This window comes from Canis aureus, chromosome 5, assembly GCF_053574225.1.
Source record: "Canis aureus isolate CA01 chromosome 5, VMU_Caureus_v.1.0, whole genome shotgun sequence".
NCBI lineage: Eukaryota > Metazoa > Chordata > Mammalia > Carnivora > Canidae > Canis > Canis aureus.
The window spans coordinates 12,032,335-12,051,767 of NC_135615.1; the positions used below are offsets into that span (position 1 = coordinate 12,032,335).

Here is a 19,433-nt window from a genome sequence, read left to right on the forward strand (position 1 = left end):
CTTGCCAAGCATTCAACTTTGCTATCTTGGTACAACAGAAGTGAGAGTTAAAGCTTGTGGAAAAGAAAAAAAAAAAATTACTCCTCATGGCTGTGAGCCATTGAAGCTAACAGTCACAAATAAAACTACTGGATATTTCAGGATTCCAATTTTTGACACCCTTTCTTAAAATTTCTTGACTTCATACCAAGTGTTGTACTTAAATAGTACCTTCGAAAGCATACAAAGTAGGCAGAAAGAGCAGTGACTTTTACTTTGTTGTTGGCTCAGAAAAAGGAACAAAAAACTTGTGGGTTTCGGTGTGCTGTGCCTCGGTAAAATGCTAGGCTTTCACCAATAAATTGTTATTTCATGGTACTCAGATTAATGGCTCCTGGTCTTTCAGAGTTGTCTGTCTTCCTGAGGAACATCAACAATGCATGAATCAAGTCACCTCTTTCTGCCAAGATAACAAAGTTACACCCTGGAGAGGGACTAGAAATTCCTTTGATGAGCCAATTGTCTCATCAACAAAAAGGTCTTTGCCCTAATTTAAGTTTTGATATATAAACAGCTTCAGAATTTTACTTAGAACACTAAAATGTGCAGAGAAATGGATGAAGTTGGTATTTCTAGTTTCTTAGAGAATCATAGCATGAACTTTACTTCTGTTCTGAACCAGAACATTTAGGGAAGGACTATAAGGGATACAAGAAGACCATTACATTTGTCAGCATCTCTTCAGGATGGGTAACCAGTAAACTGATCTGGACAAATGCATGTCTTTCTCCTTTTCTATCTCTCTCATTGCTTAAGAAATTAAGTGTCTCTAATCACAGTAGATATGGATCCTTGCAAACGACCTGCAGAAAGAATGGTTAGATTAGGAAGGTTTGTATTTCTAACTAGAAAAGCCTGCATTAATCACAGATTTTCAAGCTCTGCCCAGAGTTCGGGGGTTTGGTGTCGCAGAGGCCTTGGATGACTGATGTGGAGGAGAAGGAGATGGGAGGGCGTGGCTGTGAATCTCTGGCCAGATCTAATTTTATCTGTTTTGTATTTGGAGTTTCATTTTTCAAAAATGTTTCTCCTGTTTGAGAAGGAAAAGGTTGAAAATCATTTTATTAAATCATTTGTACACTTCACCCCATTAATGAATCTAGGCTTGTTATCACTATATTTTACAATGTAATTAAATCTTTCAGACAAGTACTATGAGCTCATTTAAAATATGATAATACAACATTGACAGGGACTCAGAGAAGAGAAGCATTTTTTTCTTCTTCTCTCTGTATGTCCCTAGAAGATATAACTTGAGGCATTATAATGTCAGATAATAGTGCTTGACCAACAGAACGCTGTTTCTTAAAAGATATTTGTTTAATGATTTTTTTGATAATGCACATTTTTCTTCAGAAGATATATTTGTGAAATAACTTTTATAGAATCTGGTTAAATCAGAATACCTTTTATACACATGTTGCAGTCCATATTCATTCACATTAATCATTCAACCTTGAAAGTGAGGCACTGTTCCCTTTCATCAATTTATTTTGATTAAAGAACATTATATTTCTCCACTTATATCTTCAGCTCATGGTAAATTCAGTGTCATCTTCTAAAGTCTTAAGAGTGATTACTCCAAGCAAAAAAGGTAAATTGATTTGGGTGGAAACACTTCTGAGACTTCTAGAGTTTGCTGCAAAGATATTATTTTAAAACTATATGTGAGACAATTTTGAAATATATCCATATACGTAGCTGAATTCATGTTGCCTTTAGAAATGTAAATTGTGATATCAATGCTTAAGAAAATACTATGTATATTTTTAGCAGTGGGTTTTAATATATAAAGCTTTGTTTTCGTTTTAAATTTTTGTTATTCTCTCTTCGTTATAGATCTGCAAGCTCACCTGGAAGGGTCTGTTTCTAAGATTGCATCAGATCCTTCCGTAGATTACCAACAATGTATTGGTAAATTCATTCCACTTTAGGGAATGATCCTGGTCATAAAATAGTGTTCTGCTTCCTATTTCCTTGCTTTATTCTACATCAGATTTGCCAGGCATATAAAATATCAAATTACTAAATGCTAATTCTATTAGAGTTTTATGCAGCTCATGTGTACAAATGTTCTATGCCTTATTAAAGGCAGCAAAAAAAAAAAAGAGAAGGATTTTAAGAATTTGGGTATGAAGCAATTTTCTGCTTCATAAAATACAGTTAGTGTCACCTTATGTTAACACAAACATTCTTGGATATGTGCTTTTTTTCTTCAGATTTGCTTTTAATGAAACTGACTTAGTGTTTCAGTGCACATCCCTTTAAGCCAGATTTAAAAAAATACTTATAGAAAAGCTCTATAAGCATATGCAGAATGATATCTAGGCCTGAATCTTCAAGTTATTTTCTCAGCTCACAAGATCCATCAATTCGATGTCTTCAGAATCTTTTTTAGTTATTTATTTTTAACCACTATGATGTTAGTTTGACCTGGTCCTTCATTTACTGTCTGCTGTTTCCTTAGGTGATAATCATTAGAGTTATCTGATTTATCCCCGTGTCATTGTTACTTCAGTGACATAACCAGATAGTCAATATTTGCTTCCGAGTTAATTTATTGAGAATACATATTTTAATTTTTTTTCATTACATGTATTTGTTATATGTCCTTCATCAATCCAGGCAAACTTTTCCTACAAAAGGCCAGATAGTAAATACTTCAGGCTCACAAGCCATATGGTCTCTGTCAAAGGAACTCCTTTATGGAGAATAACTGAACTAACGTAGGGATTCTAGGTCTGCCTCAGGTCCTGAATATACAAATGCAGTTGGAAGGATTCCCAGAGTGGTATTAGGTAGGATGACAGTATAACAGGGGGCAACCTATGCTTTTGAGAGAGGAAGGAGGCAGAAACGGGGCAGGAGGACAACAGGCTGAGGCCCACCTATGCCAAGAAAACTGGGCATGTGGATTTCGGGGGCATTATCTGATGCTCACACATCACAAGCACAAATAGTGTGTCTGACTACAGTCAGCCTTTTCTGTCAAGTTTTCATGTATGTCTTTCCTATCATGTGCACGTTCTTGCTAACTTTGTTGTTTTAGACAACCCAAGTTTAAGCTTGCATACTAAAATTTAAGTCTCTGAAGTATTTTATACCCATGCCTTTGAAATTCGACATCAAGAATTGCTGTCTCTTTCCATAGACTGAGTGTATGAATCTGAGGTGGTGCAGAGGTCTATTTATGCTTCATCTTTGATATATGAGTAGAGAACTTGACACAGAAAAAAACGACACAGGACTAATTTTCCTATGAGAAATAAACTCGACACCATTTCTGCTGTCTGCAAATTTTAATGGATTGCTTGCAAATCTTTTTTTCCCATTAGAACTCTATGTGCTATTTTTGTTACTTTTTATTTATTTATTTATTTATTTATTTATTTATTTATTTATTGGACTCTATCTTGCTAATTGTGCACTTTGCACAAATATAGCTTCCATTATTGCTAAAGGAAACTCTGTAGCTTTTATAACAAACTATTCAAATAAGTTTTGAAAGAGGTTACTGTAAATAAGCTAACAAGACCGTTTTGGTGGGCAAGGGAAAGGCCTCTTCCCCTTTCCCGATGGACGTTTGCTTTGGATTACTTAGCAAAACTACATGTGCTAACACTAGGCATTGAAGACTAAAGAAGAAAGTTCAACCTTGGCATTTATTTATTTATTTTTCCTCTGTCTCTCCAAACTTCCATCCTTAAAAACTTTTTATTTTTTAAATCCTGAATCTGCCAAGTTATAGTTTCAAAACCTGGGCTAAGCTTCTCAAACTTCCTAATTTCTTTTTTACTTAATCTATGAAACAGGGAACTAAACACTCTTGATGTGACTGCAGGATTGGATGAGATAAAAGAATTAAAAGACTTCAGTGGAAATGAAAGCTTTTGCGTGATGCCTGACACATAGTAAATACAGAATAAAAGGTAGCTGTTATAATCATGTTAAGCGCCTCCATATGTAAAGCATTCTCACCCTTTTTTAAAAATTTTTATTTATTTATGATAGTCACACACAGAGAGAGAGAGGGGCAGAGGGAGAAGCAAGCTCCATGTACCGGGAGCCCAATGTGGGATTCAATCCCCGGTCTCCAGGATCGTGCCCTGGGCCAAAGGCAGACGCTAAACCGCTGCGCCACCCAGGGATCCCCATTCTCATCCTTAAAACAAAGCCCCTGTCCTTTCTTTCAAAGCTCATGTGATTCAGCAGCAGCAGTGGTAGAAAATCTGGGCAAAGATAAAATAAACCTGTGTGCTAGTGAAGGACAGAGGAGGAAGAGATGAATTCTCATCAGGGCACAGGTCAATACAGAGGTCTTATCTGGTGGTTGGAGATGTTATTTTAGGAATAGAAAATCTGTGTATTTTTAGGACAGCCTATCATTAGAAAATGTTGCAGCCAAGGTCATGATTCATGGAGAGAATCATTCCCCCTTGACTGTGAATTGTCACTGAGGGAAATATTCTAGAGAGGAGAGGAAAGAAAAAGTGGCTCTCTAGGAAGGAGAAAAAAAGGAGTCTCACTAATCCAGAATTCGCAAATCCCCTTCATAGTATTCCGGAAAAAGAAAATTTGAATGCTAAACTTGTTCAACCAATAGATCTTATTTTCTTCCGAAACACTTTCTTTGTTTTCCCTAATAATGGATAACAGCTTAGTCAGATTGCCCTAAAATTATATAAAAAGATACATCTTTAGACTAGTACTACCTAGGTGTTTTTAGAACCAAAGAAAAAATAGGATTATTACACATATTGCTGAATTCCTGGATTTCCTGCACTTTTCCACCAATGACAGAAATCCTACCATAAAATTTCCCTCAAAACTCTGGGCAGCATAAGATGGATCTCTGACTTAGGACTTGACAGTAAATAAACTCTTTAGCATTGAGAAAATTTCATAAAAATCTTAAGTAGTATGTTTGTATCAAGGAACATGACATATTCAGATTTCAACTTTTCTGGAGGATATATTTTTACAGAAAGCAAAAAATCAGAAACTATCCCAAAGACATTGTAATCATTTCCTTACATATGTCTTCAAAGAGCTGGCTTGAGTACAAACATTGTATTTTGAATGTATTTTTTCACATTAGATTCCCAGCAAAACAAATAATTAAACCATAAACAACTTACTAAAATTTTTCTTTTTTACCATGTTAGTCTTTTCAATATGAGGCTCCCTGATACTCAGCAGTCATGTGTTTTTTTTTTTTTAACAGGAGGTAACTGTGAACTTTTTTTTTTTTTTTTTTGCTTTTAAATTTTTATTTCCTTTTCCTTTATGGATCATATTTTTTTCTTAATAATTTAGGACCTACTGTTTTTAAATTGAACAAAGTCAATCTCATTCTTGGACAATTAACTTTTAATTATTTCCAGAGGAACTCATTACTATATTAATGCAAGCAAGCTAAGGGAATGGAATATGTAATTTAGCACTAAAATGCTCCATTTTTGGATACTCCATATTTGTTTTTAAGTTGCATTTGTTGACATTTAGTTTTCTAAATTATAACCATATAAAATGCAGTCACCACAGGTGGTTAACACATAAGTAAAACTTTAAAATCACTTGGTTAATCTTGAAAAAGCAGCTATAAGCAGATGTGATACTAAATAATTCTACAGATTTTACTTCTAGCTTGCCAAATGGTGCTCAGATGGAAAGCAAACAGAGCATTCACTGACTGGAAAATCAAAGACAACTTAAAAGAATGCCTTGATATTTCAGGTGGGACTTGGTTATCGAGAGACTTGGCTCAAGCACCTATTGCTTTTGAATTTGGAAAAAAGGAAGCTGGTGCCTATTCTGTATTCACCACCATCTTCAGAGACTGGCAGATGGCCATTGGCAAAAAAGGAGACAGGCCAAAATGCAAGAGATGATTGATAGAAGAATAGATAGAAAAAAAAAAAACCCAGTTTAATTCTTTAAAAAAATAGAATTACAAGCATTTTATATTCAAAAGGATAATAAATCCAATGCCATCTCTCCAGAGGCAAGAAATACAGTCTCTATATTCAGAATTGCTAAGGAGTGCCTGGGTGGCTCGGTCCACTCTTGGTTCCACCTCACTTGGTGATCTCATGGGTCATGATCTTCATGCTCAGTGGGGAGCCTGCTTGAAGATTCCCACTCTCTGCCTACGCTCTCCCCCACCCCGTGCACGTCCATGGTGCTCTCTCTCTCTCAAAGTAAATAAATATATTTTTAAAAAACAAAAGAATTTATCATTTTTTGCTCTTGAAAGTTTATTTAACTTTAGAATTTTCTGAAAGAGTATCCAGAATTTCCTAACACATATATTTCCTTTCTTTGTTTTGAAAAATATATATTTGTTTGTTGATTCAGTATAGGTAATATGTACATGTGATAAAAATTCAAACTCTACAAAAGGAAATATGGATGAAATAGTAATAGTGTCTTTTTATGTCAATTTCCAATTCATGGCAGTTTCCTAAAAGGTCAGCTGTGTTACTAGCATCTTATAGATCTTTTCAAAATTATTCTCTATATCTCTATATATATTCATGTAACAGATAACATAAAATCATAGCTTATTACACTGTTATAACTAATTCACACAAAAAGAATTAGTACATTTTTTGTTTAAGCTAGGCTTGGAATGCTCAAAAGGAATAAATCAGACTTCAATTTTGTATTCTTTTTTTTTTTTTTTTATTTATTTATGATAGTCACAGAGAGAGAGAGAGAGAGGCAGAGACACAGGCAGAGGGAGAAGCAGGCTCCATGCACCAGGAGCCCGATGTGGGATTCGATCCCGGATCTCCAGGATCGTGCCCTGGGCCAAAGGCAGGCGCCAAACCGCTGCGCCACCCAGGGATCCCCAATTTTGTATTCTTAAAAGACAATTTTGTTTATGCTGTATTTCAGAATAAGCTAATTAACTTAAATGCTAAGATTCTTTAAATTTGAGAAGATTATAAATTACACTAAAATAAATTCAAATTCAATCTATCTCTTATGAAAATTGCTTATCTAAAACAATTATCTTAGCTATATGGAATTTCTAGAAGCACTTTAGTTCCTTTAGTAAATTTCTATTTTGGTAGCAGTGATTTAAAAAATTCAGAAATCAAAACTGTTCCAATGATTTTAACTACCAAGCAATGTTTCCAAATCTCCTGGTTTATTTATTACATACACTGTATTTATTCAAAAACTTCTTGCTCTCTTTTATCAACACCTATTCATTAACCTCTAGTAGATTTTAACAACAAATATTTTTATCTTCAGAACTTTGTTTTCTATATTTCTCTAACCCCAAGTAAGAATAAGTGATTCCATGCAACTTTGGCTTAATTACTGTGGGCTTACAAGACTTTCAGTTCATGTGTACAAGATCAGCATTTCCACCATGCTTGTCTCAGATTATCTCAGGATCTCCTGTAGAAGTTTATTAAAAAGTTCAATTCTTGGACTACACTCTGGAGTCCAATTTCTGAGATTCAGAGAAATCTGCATTTTAACAAGCTCCTGTGGCGATTCTTACCTGTACTATTATTTGAGAACCCCTGGACCTAGACCCACTCAGAATTAAAGAATACAAGAGTCAAATATATCTAGATGAAATATGTATTTTACATTTCAGGATATAAAGTCAAAGAGCTTTATTGATTTGTCCAAGATCAGTCAGCTAATTGTTGGCTAGGCCACTAGGTATTCAGACAACCAGTCTAATCCATGTGGGACAACTAAACATGACTACCCCTCTACTATGAATTTGAGGAATTTTGATTCTTTTTGAATAATGCAGGAGTGGTTCCTCACTTCTGGGCTCTTCCTGAACCTTGGCTGGCTAGTACTTCCTGACACAGAAAGCCTAATACACTTAATAAGCACTCACTAAAGAGAAAGAATCTCATTTGGTGTGGACTTGGGCTACTGAGCTCACTACTTTCAGAGCAGTTTTCAGACCTTTACAGACCTTATCCATTGTTGCTGAGTATATAAATTGAAGATTACTATTTCTCTGATGTCTTCAATCAGAAACGACAGCATTCTCTTCTTGTCTATCATGACTAGGCAGTAAGGCAATAAAGCGTTCCAATTAATTTTTCATCAATTAAATCATTTTGTTGGATCTGATATTTCAATAAGGACATAACTTTCTATCAAAGACAAAAAGAGATTATGCTTGCTAAAAATAACTTCATGTTTTGCATTTCAACCTAACATTCAGTTTATTGAAAATGGTAACATTTTCAGCTATCACAATATTACTAATCAGTAATTCTGATAAGCAGATGGAGGTGATTTCAACTTGGAAGAAAGTCAGCATATTGAAACATGGATCAATAAAAGTGTAGTTGAAATTCTTAAAGTTCTTAAATTCTTAAAGTTCTAAATATCCATCTGAAATTCTGTGCATTTCCAAGTAGAACTTTATTTTACCCCAGTCTATGGAAATAAGCCTACAGTTATAATTAATTTTTGGATCAGGGCTACTGGATTTCCCAAATAGCTACTATTTAATAGGCCTGAACTTCACATCTTAACACCGAAGCCAATGGGTTTTCTTATGTTAAAGAATCATGTAAATGTGTAGTCTACAAGTAGCCTCAAATATGAACTTAGACCATACTCTCAAAAGGGTTATAGGCTATGGCTTTGCCTAGGATATAAAAAGTATACTTAAACAAGTATAATGATACTCTATTGATTAATCTTAATTTTAAAAATTTCAGAGTGGGCCATATATTCCAAGAATACATGGAATGTCATTCAAAAATTGTGGATTTTAGGATCTTCTCATTTCTTAGACTAAATTAAGACTTTAAGGTAAACCCTAAAGTCATACTCAATCCTGCAAATGTGTCTATATGTTCAGGGGTAATAGAAATAAAACCATAGGAGATAGGCATATTCAAGTCTACTTGGTGCTCCTATTCAGAAGCATAAAATTACTGTATTGAATTTTCAAAAAAAAAATTACTGACTAGGGAAAGGTTGGATTGGCTGCATTATTTAAATTTGTTTTCTCCATCTCTCTCTCCTCCCATACCTAATTTCCATTAGCTAAATGAGCATATGATAATAAGCACATTCTATTTTCAAAAGCTTTGCTGTGTCTATATAAAAAGATTTTTATCTTTAATTAATTGAGGTTGACAACACATTTTAAATCATTAATGAATTATTAGCCACTATTTCTGACTTTATATATACTTAAAAATTTTTGAAATATATTACAGATGATACTTTTCTATTTCTCTTTTTGTAACAAGTAAAGAAATCCAGGGATGCCTGGGTGGCTCAGTGGTTTAGTGCCTGCTTCAGCCCAGGATGTGATCCTGGAGTCCCACATCGGACTCCCTGCATGGAGCCTGCTTCTCCCTCTGCCTATGTCTCTGCCTCTCTCTCTGTGTGTCTCTCATGAATCAATAATAATAATTAAAAAAAAAGAAATCCAGTTACGTCAGTGGAAAATAACAGCCAGTGCCATAGTATGTTCAAGGGATGCAACAAAAATAAGAGGTCAAAACAAATATAGAGCAGTTATTCAAAAACAGTTTTCCTTCATGTCATGCATCTTCCTAAGTAAATATGTGATACAAGTATTCAATAGCTACATGCCTTACCATTAGTAAAGATTTCCCTATTCTACTTATTCTTTTGATGGGTGGAATCATGGAAAGTATTTACTCCCAAATTTTTACCAGTAGTCTTATAACTTTGATCAGAGCTAAGGAAATAAAATGTGAAAAATTCTTTAAAAGTGAGACACCAAGAGACTAACTCCCCATTATTCAACATGGTGAATTATAAATGTTGACATTTTATGCTAAACATCAGCTTAGTCCTTTCTATAGTTACATGGTTGCTACTGACAAAGCCAATGGGTGGGAACAGCCAGAGTGACCAATTAGAATTTTCATGAAAGTGTACATTTCTGGCCTTGATCATCTGTATGATCAGTCCAAAGTATGTGTTGGAGTCCTAGTCTAGGCATGGTGTTAGGTGCTATGGAAGACATTAAAATGAGTAAGACTACATTTCTGCCCTTAAATATATATCTTCTTATCTCTCCTCTGTTGATTCCTCCTTTTGTCTTCAAATCTATGTGGCAAAAATTCAAATTATACACAAGAATACATAATAAACAGTAGTAGTCATTCTCATGCCTGCCTCTAGAGACAAATACTGTTTCCCCAGAGACAAAGACTGTTATCAATCTCTTATGTATCTTTTTAGAGGTATTCTCTGTCTATACAAACATGTATACAAATATATTTAAAAAATTCTTACATAATGAAAAATTAGCATCATACCTCATTATGCCATGCCAGAGGCTAGCTCCTGGAATCTCTTCTATTTTCAATTTACACTCTTTCTATAGCTGATCTCACTCAGCCCCATGAATTTAAATACTATCAATATGATAATGACCCTTCAATCTGAAAGTCCAGCCACAACCTTTTCCCGAAATTTCTGGCTTATATATTCCCACTATACTCAACATTTCCACTTGAAGTCTGATAGACATCTCAAACTAAACTTGTCCCCAACCAAGCTCTTTATTCCACCCCCTCTGACTCTATTTCTTGTGCCATCCTACCTATCTAAAAAAAAAAAAAATGAATGCCAGCATCTACCAAATTACTCAAATAAAAATCTAGAAAGCAGTCTTGGTTCCTATCTTCCCTTCTTCCTTCACTTCTAATCCATTTGTAAGTAATTTGTCCCCTGTCAAATATATTTCACATTCATTCATCTCTCCTGATCCCCATAATTATCATCCTTGTGCAAGAAGCTGTCCTCCCTCCTGTAGAATACTGCACACACTCTCTACTATTCTCTTCCTTTTCAATCTTAAATACACACACACACACACACACACACACACACACCTGTATATAAAACCAACTATTCTCCTTGGAATAGGCAGAGTTTCATTTTTAGTATTTTTGAAGTAAACTCTACACCATACAGGGGGCTCAAACTCATGACCCTAAATCAAATCAATGCTCTCCCCACTGAGCCAGCTAGGCACCCCCAGAGTTTCATTTTTAATATATAATGAAATCATATCACTCCTCTGCTTAAGTTCTCCTAGAATCTAAAGGCTTCTCATCACCCTAGAATAAATAAAACCCCTCCTGATGTGCAAGGCTTTCCATGTCTTGGTACTTTGCAACCTGCCTGACCTCATTTGATACCATTCTCTATTCATGTTCAACCCTCAATGCTCCCAAGTCACTGCACTTCTTCCTTTTGTCATCAGATCATGCTTGAACCCACTGCAGGGCCAATGTATTTGCCAGTTCCTTTGAACTGGAGGGTATTATGCTGAGTGAAGTAAGTCAGTCGGAGAAGGACAAACATTATATGTTCTCATTCATTTGGGGAATATAAATAATAGTGAAAGGGAAAATAAGGGAAGGGGGAAGAAATGTGTGGGAAATATCAGAAAGGGAGACAGAACATAAAGACTGCTAACTCTGGGAAACGAACTAGGGGTGGGAGAAGGGGAGGAGGGCGGGGGGTGGGAGTGAATGGGTGACGGGCACTGGGTGTTATTCTGTATGTTAGTAAATTGAACACCAATAAAAAAAAAAAAAAAAAAAAAAAAAAAGAAATACTCTTTGCCTTCTCCTTGGTAGATGTAGCTGGTTCCCAAACATTCAGCTCTAAGTATCACTTCCTCCAAAAGTCTTTCTTGGCCACCCAGTCCAGAGCAGCCACTGGCTTTTTCAAACTCAACAGATCACTCATCATCAACTCACTTTTTGCTTGGTTATCTATTTGTTTTCCAGCTTAATAAAGCTAAACTCTAAGATCCAACAGAACTTTGGCTTTAATACCTGGTTATTGTTTGAACTACCTCAGTATTTATACTAGTGCTTGGTATTTAGATTAGTGTAGAAAGAATTCAATAAATTTTTTAAATATATGAATGAGTAAATGGATATCTTAAGAGCCTATACATAGGCTCTCAATTTTCGAGAGAGACACACACACTCACACACACATACACACATACACATACATACTCCCCACAAGGTGGGGGCAGAGAGGTAGGGAAAAGGGAGGGGAAAAGAGAATCCTAAGCAGGCTCCATGGTCAGTGTGGAGCCCAACACAACTTGATCTCAAGACATTGAAATCATGACTTGAGCCAAAATCATGAGATGGGTGCTTAACTGACTGAGCCACCCAGGTGCCCTGAGCCAAAATATATTTTCAGTTAAAAAAAATAGGCTTTTGGAAGATGAAGGCTTGAAACCAAAGTCCCTTCAAAAAGGCTAGGTTGCTTAACATGATATCAACATATAAACTCCTGTTATTCTTACCAATTTTGCTATATTTTCCCTTATAATGTTCTATTTATTTCTTTTGCCATAGCACTCATCAGACTAACTCTATTTTCTGCATATCTATTTGCTTAAATTCTTTCTCTTCATACTAAAATGTAAGCTCCATGAGGGAAGTTCGTTCACCACTGAATTCATAATCTAGGATAGTAACTTGAACACAAAGACACTCAAAAATTTGTGTTGAATGGGTGAAGATAAAAGGTATGGTTGAAAGTGGCTGATTCAGGTTATCTCAATTTTCAGTGAAAAAACAAAAGCATTCTTCCCTAGAAGTAATGGGCCACCTATTCTAGTAAAATTTTTGATCATAGGTCTCATCAAATGTTCTTAATAACTCAAATTCCTTTAGACTTTAGATAGGCCATTGCAAACGTTTTGTCTTACTTTTTGCTTCCTGAAAAATAGGAATTAAAGGAAATAAACAAGCCAATTAAAATTATCTTATCTTTTTAGAGCAAGTCCAACTTGAGAGTTCAATAATCACCACCAACTGATTATCATTCAGGGGTAAATGAGCACAAAGGAGAAAGTAAAAAGGATGGAAGAAAAAAATCTGAGAGGCAATTTTTGTGCTGCTTAGTATAAGACTTCTCTTGTTTTATTGAACTTGTTAATAAGAGGTCTAAGGTCTGGGGAAATGCTTCCGGGCAGCAAAGCAAAGTTTTGAAACTCACAGGTCTAAGGAGAAATTAATAAAATGCAGTGGGGAAATTAAATTGAACAAAAGTGCAATGAGCCATAGTTAAACCAATTAATTAGGCAGGTTTTGATATGTATATAACGGAGTTGCTGAAGAATTAAAAATAAATCCAAAATTTTAAACCAGTGTTTGGTATTGAGCAAAACACCAAATGGTAACATGCAGAAAACTTGTAGTTTTTAAAGTGATGTTCTTTGATGAATTCCTTCCTTATTCAAATGCATCACCACTTTTCCTTTTTCAATTAATCTTTTAAAAACAACGCTTTCAATAAAAGTCTTACGCTTTGATTCTCTTCTGCATACGTTTTTTTTGCCAGTTTCAAAACCATGCAATTTTCTTGCAGTCTGAATTACAAAAATATTTATTTTTCAGTAGTATGTCTACTACTTTTAAGGAAGCTATGAAGATTAACTTGCTTAGTGCATCTGCAGCCTGGCAGGTGTGAGGCAGGATGGGTGAGGAGTCAAGACCACTGGCTGGGAGTCACATAGATCTAGTTTCAGTTCAAACTTATCACTAAAGAGCTATAATACCCTGCACAAACAACTTGGCTTCTGTAAGCCTCAATTTCCTCTACTGTACAAATTTTGTACTAGCTAAATATATTTGAAAATTCTTTGGCACAATGTCTGGCAGAGAAATCTCTGAATTAAATGGAAGCATTAATATAATGCAATTTGCAACTATGCAAAATTGCTTGTTTTGGAACTTTAAACATCTGTTAAAATATATATAATATATAATATTTATATATAAATATATAGTTATATGGCATTTATATAAATATATAATATATTTGTTTATATATTTTTTTCATCAAAAATATTTTTTAAATAATGAAATCGTTGGTAGAAGATAAGTTTAAATGTTTAAATATATATTTAAACATATGTATATATACACATATATATGTTTAAATATATATTTATAACATTTATATATATAAATATGTGAGTATTTATATATTTGGTGGAAGATAGGTTTCTAGACTACTGTCCTAAACTTTCATTTACAATAATCTCGACAATTTCAGTCGAGAATTGTCCTAATAGTAATCTGGCTAGGGTGGCTAACTCTACTGGTATTCCTTGACTCTCCTAGCTTCAGCACTGAAAGTCTCTCATCCTCAGAAACCATTCCCAGACAAATCTAATCACGATTCCTTCACTTGGAACCTAATGATCTTTCATTCATTCATCATTTTTCTGCATTATCAGGTACATTCTTAGGTTCTGGAGATATAAAGACCACTCACCTTCAATAAAGCCACAGCTAGCAAAGGAGACAGACACAAGAACAAGTGTCCATAAGACCTATGGTATCTGCTGATGCTGGAGTTTTGCCCAGGATGTTCAAGAAACACAGGGGTTGGGCACCTCACATAGACTTCACATAGTAGGTTTAGGGAGACTTCTCAAAGTAGGTGACCAGAACTTGAATTAGGTGCACACCTCAAGCCAGGGCCTTTCACTAATTTTTGGAAGGAGTTTTTCATGTGTGAGCTCAGTATTACTTAACTATACATATTAAAGTGTCATCTCCTGGGTGTATTTTGGCTGTTATCTAAACAGATTTTGAATAACTTCCAATATGCATGTAACTTTTATGGAATGTCAACAATATATGAATATAAACAAGCACAAACTATTAATTTTAAGGCAGTTCTTTCCATTCTGGAGATACAGTTAAGTTTAAATCTCCTTTTAAGAATGTTAATCTCCCGCTCACTTTTTCATTATTTGATATTCATTGCACAAAGGAAATGATTGGAACAGGTTGTACTGAAAACAGAACAAAGGTTATAATAAATAATATTGTTCTATCCACAATACTGTACTGGTTGCCACAAAGTTAGCAAGTTAAACATGTTTCCTAAAGCTTGTTATCAAGGTATTGGCATTCTATTCTTTATACTTCAATAACTTTTAAAGTATTCCCGAACATGCCTCTATCATCAGAGCAAATGCTGCAGCAAGATGATAAGACAGACGCTGCTTTTACAACAGGAAGCTCTGATGCAACATGCACAGATGAAAAGCCTGAAGACTCTGTTCTTTACCTGGGGGAAGAACTTTTCATAGACTCTGAAGGTGGAAGGGGACTTATTCCCAAGACACAGTAAATGCTATGGGGGGGGGGGGGCAGGAACCACATCTATATTATTTGCTGTTGCTTTCCCAGTGTTTGGCACATAATTGATGCACAAAATGGTTGAGTAAATAACAAAACACATGTAAAAGTCTTTGCTCCGTATTTCTAACAAATGTTCATTTATTCTCTGAAAATCTCTAGGGACTAAAAGCTCCTCTTTGCCATCTGTGAAAAATCAGACCATGCATTCTATTTACATGGGAGCCAGTTAGTATCACTTTATTTCCTAACTATAGACCACATCTCTAAATTTCACTAGTAATCTTTGAGATATCCACTGGAACTTACTAAGAATGTACATGTGATCATGGATAAACTGTCCTTATTATAGTGATGACATGTCATACCATGTTTTCTGAAGAATATAGACCAAGAGCTTCAATTTACAGACTCATCAATCACAGTCACCATCTAGTTTAAGCCTCATGGTGATCATACCTGTATATCAGATAATTAGTTTTTTGACTCTGAAGGTTCTTGATAATTTTGAGTGATCAAAGGAAAACACTAAAATACCTAAAAATCCTAAGCATTTTTTTTGCCTTTTGATCATGTTTTTTTTTCTTTTACATGTATACATTTGTTCATATATTTCTAATTGATAAACCTGACACCTCTAGAATTCAATGGAAAAATTAGAAGCAACAAGTCTCTGTAAGATTTTTAAATTTTCTGTATTACTCTTTTTTACCTTTGAAGTTTACTACACCAACTGCAGTTGAAGCCAATCTGAGAGGATACACAGGGGCCACAGCCATTAAACTGGAGACATGCTAGGAAACAAGACAGAATAGGTTTATCAAGACTCATTGGAAGCATGAAGAGAAATTTAAAAAAAAGAAAGACTCCTCAACCATAATTAAAAATCACCCACCTACCTCCATATACACACAGGATCAAGATACTTAGGTATCAACAGACCAGATCATTAGACTTTCCCACCTAGCTCTGTTCACAAGGTAACTTACTAGGTAATGGGGTCATCTCCACAGCTGAAATATTGGTAATTTTTGACATTTGTAGCTCTACTCGGTGGTATTCATAAATTGTTCTTCTTCGGACATCTGTAAAAACAAAAAGAAGAAAAAAACATCTTTCAAGATTTCTGCACCTATAAAACATCATCTGATAGTGATGTAGAATGATATACTTTTCACTTATGCTGGTTTTAAAATGAAGATTTAAAATAATCCCTGTGAAGAGATTGATCATTAAAAAAACCCTGAAAATCATGTGCTGATATACCCAGAAGGCTTTTTTTAATCAATGAAGTTGAAATGTTGATTATGGTCTCAGATATCGCACTTTGCTAGCAGGGCTCCAATCCATTGTTACCCAGGATATACTGAAGACATTTTCTTAACAGATGTATATGTTTTGAAAGAGTCTCACATAAAATAAAGAAGGTAAGATGACACCACTTCTTTAAAACTAAAGCTAAAGTGAGTCCTTTAAGAATGAGTAGCCATTAAAAATTTTTCACAGCCTAAAAAAAAAAATTCACAGCTTAGTAAATAAAGTTACTTTTTACCAGAATATGAGTTTGATTGCTTTAAAGATTTAGAATAAAATTTCTTTAATAAAAGAAAAACAGTACTTAAGCCATCTTAAAAATTTAGTACTGCTATTTATTAAATATACAGTATCATATCTGAGGAAGGTTTGATAATTAGTGCTTATATTACATGAACGAATTTATAATCATTCATCAGCAAATTCAACAGTATCCCTGAGGAATAGGCTAGGTGGGAGACTTTGACACAAACTTTAATAATTAAATATCAGATAAACATGGAAAAGATTTTATTATAATCAAGACTGTTGGGATCCCTGGGTGGCGCAGCGGTTTAGCGCCTGCCTTTGGCCCAGGGCGTGATCCTGGAGACCCGGAATCGAATCCCACGTAGGGCTCCCAGTGCATGGAGCCTGCTTCTCCCTCTGCCTGTGTCTCTGCCTCTCTCTCTCTCTCTGTGACTATCATAAATAAATAAAAAAATTAAAAAAAATTTTAAAAAAAGACTGTTGATGAAATATATTTAAAATTTCCTATTAAAGAAAGACTTGAGCCTTATGCTAATAAGCTTGCCTGAGTTTGGTGAATTGTAATGGAAAAGTAATGTTAGCAGCATTTTATTTAGCTCTTGAAATGTCTGTGATGACAGGAAGGCATTTCTTGAATATTATCATTTCTATCAGGAATTATTTGGGACGCTATATGTCTATTGAAAAAATATGTATCAAATATTGGGAAGTCCTATGTCATAGTGGTTGATAGTACATGCTCTTGAACAGTCTTGTGTGGTTCACACCGCAGTGTTGTTGCTTGATATCTGTGTGACCCTGGGCTCCTTTGTTAGCCTCTCTGTATATTGTTCCCTCATCCATAAAACAGAGATAATAGTATCTATACCATTGAGTTGTTTTGACAGCAATGGCCACGATAGCCAAACTGTGGAAGGAGCCTCGGTGTCCAACGAAAGATGAATGGATAAAGAAGATGTGGTCTATGTATACAATGGAATATTACTCAGCTATTAGAAATGACAAATACCCACCATTTGCTTCAACATGGATGGAACTGCAGGGTATTATGCTGAGTGAAGTAAGTCAGTCGGAGAAGGACAAACATTATATGTTCTCATTCATTTGGGGAATATAAATAATAGTGAAAGGGAATATAAGGGAAGGGAGAAGAAATGTGTGGGAAATATCAGAAAGGGAGACAGAACGTAAAGACTCCTAACTCTGGGAAACGAACTAGGGGTGGTAGAAGGGGAGGAGGGTGGGGGGTGGGAGTGAATGGGTGACGGGCACTGGGGGTTATTCTGTATGTTAGTAAATTGAACACCAATAAAAAATAAATTAAAAAAAAAGACAAAAAAAATGAGATAATAAATGTAAATTGGGACAGCCCCGGTGGCCCAGTGGTTTGTCGCCGCTTGCAGCCTGAGGTGTGATCCTGGAGACCCGGGATCGAGTCCCACATCGGGCTCCCTGCATGGAGCCTGCTTCTGTGTCTCTGCCCCTCTCTCTCTGTGTCTATGAATAAATAAATAAAATCTTTAAAAAAATGTAAATTGGTTAGAACAATCCCTTTCAAATGCAGGTGCTCAATACATGTTCAATATGGCAACTATACATCATGCTGGTTATATGCTGCATGTATTAGTCTATTTCTACAGGCCTAAACTCACTGAAATCACACTAAGACTCTGAAATCAGGCTTCCAGGAATATGTTTTCCACTTTTGCTTCAAGACAGTTAAATTTTGACTAAAATCAATTGACTCAACAGTGATCTTCTCTAGGACATGGCTCAGGAATATGGTGTCCAGGAGATAGTGAGCTGTCTTTTATTATAAGTGTTCAGGAAATGTAGATATATCTACATACCCAGGAGCAAAGTCAAACATTACTTATACGTATTTCTACTTTTATCCACTCATATCTTTTCACTCATTTCTGATTATTCACCATGAAATTCTACTGTGGAAGAGGAAGGAGAGGTAGCCCAAAATGAACTTTTTGGGGGCTCATAGAAATTCTAAAATCCATATGCTGAATGTACCTTCAGGTTTATCAGATTGGAAAAGACTGCTTAAGAACCATAATCCAACTCATTTCTTTTCGGTGTAAGGGAAAGATGCATATATAATTTTCAAGGTGTAAACGTTAGTAAATATTAGAGAAAATGCTAATTTCACCGTATTTATAAGGGTTCTTGAGGCATTTTTTTAAAGTTTTAATTTTAAAGCACATAAAAAGATTACCTGGCTTCTGCTTTGTCTAAATAATACATTTACCTATATACTGCTTTCCCTTGTATTTTACTAAATAATTTAGTTTTTGGAAATAAGTAAATAACATGGCTTTGCCATGAGATCACTGGTTTGGGGGTTTCTGAGTCTCTTTCATACTCAATTCACTCAGTATCTATCAGATTCAGAGGTGCTTAAAATACTAATTTTCTCTTCATATTATAAGTTCCTAATCTCAAACTATTGACATAATGACTGTGAGCCTCTGAAAGTGAATTATTGATTATGCATATGGGGTCAAAGGAAAGTGAACTTCCTTGCTATGCTAGTTCTATCACCTGCTCAAGACCCCTCTAACTATAGGGAGAAAATGAGTTTAGCAAAACTAAAATTAATGAGAAAGATTTTTGTTTGATGACCTGCCAATTAATGACAGCTTC

The 19,433-nt window shown here is 35.1% G+C and overlaps 1 protein-coding gene across 4 annotated transcripts in view; it reads right to left on the reverse strand.

The window, feature by feature from the left end:
- The window catches only part of PLXDC2 (plexin domain containing 2), a 514,506-nt gene that overhangs the window by 94,876 nt on the left and 400,197 nt on the right, over window positions 1–19,433 (reverse strand). For all 4 annotated transcript variants that reach the window (XM_077896883.1, XM_077896880.1, XM_077896881.1 and 1 more), the window contains 2 exons: window positions 16,205–16,300; window positions 15,928–16,009 (listed from right to left, as the gene is read on the reverse strand). In XM_077896883.1, coding sequence (XP_077753009.1) covers window positions 15,928–16,009; window positions 16,205–16,300 — 178 coding nt within the window. The remainder of the gene's footprint in view (window positions 1–15,927; window positions 16,010–16,204; window positions 16,301–19,433) is intronic.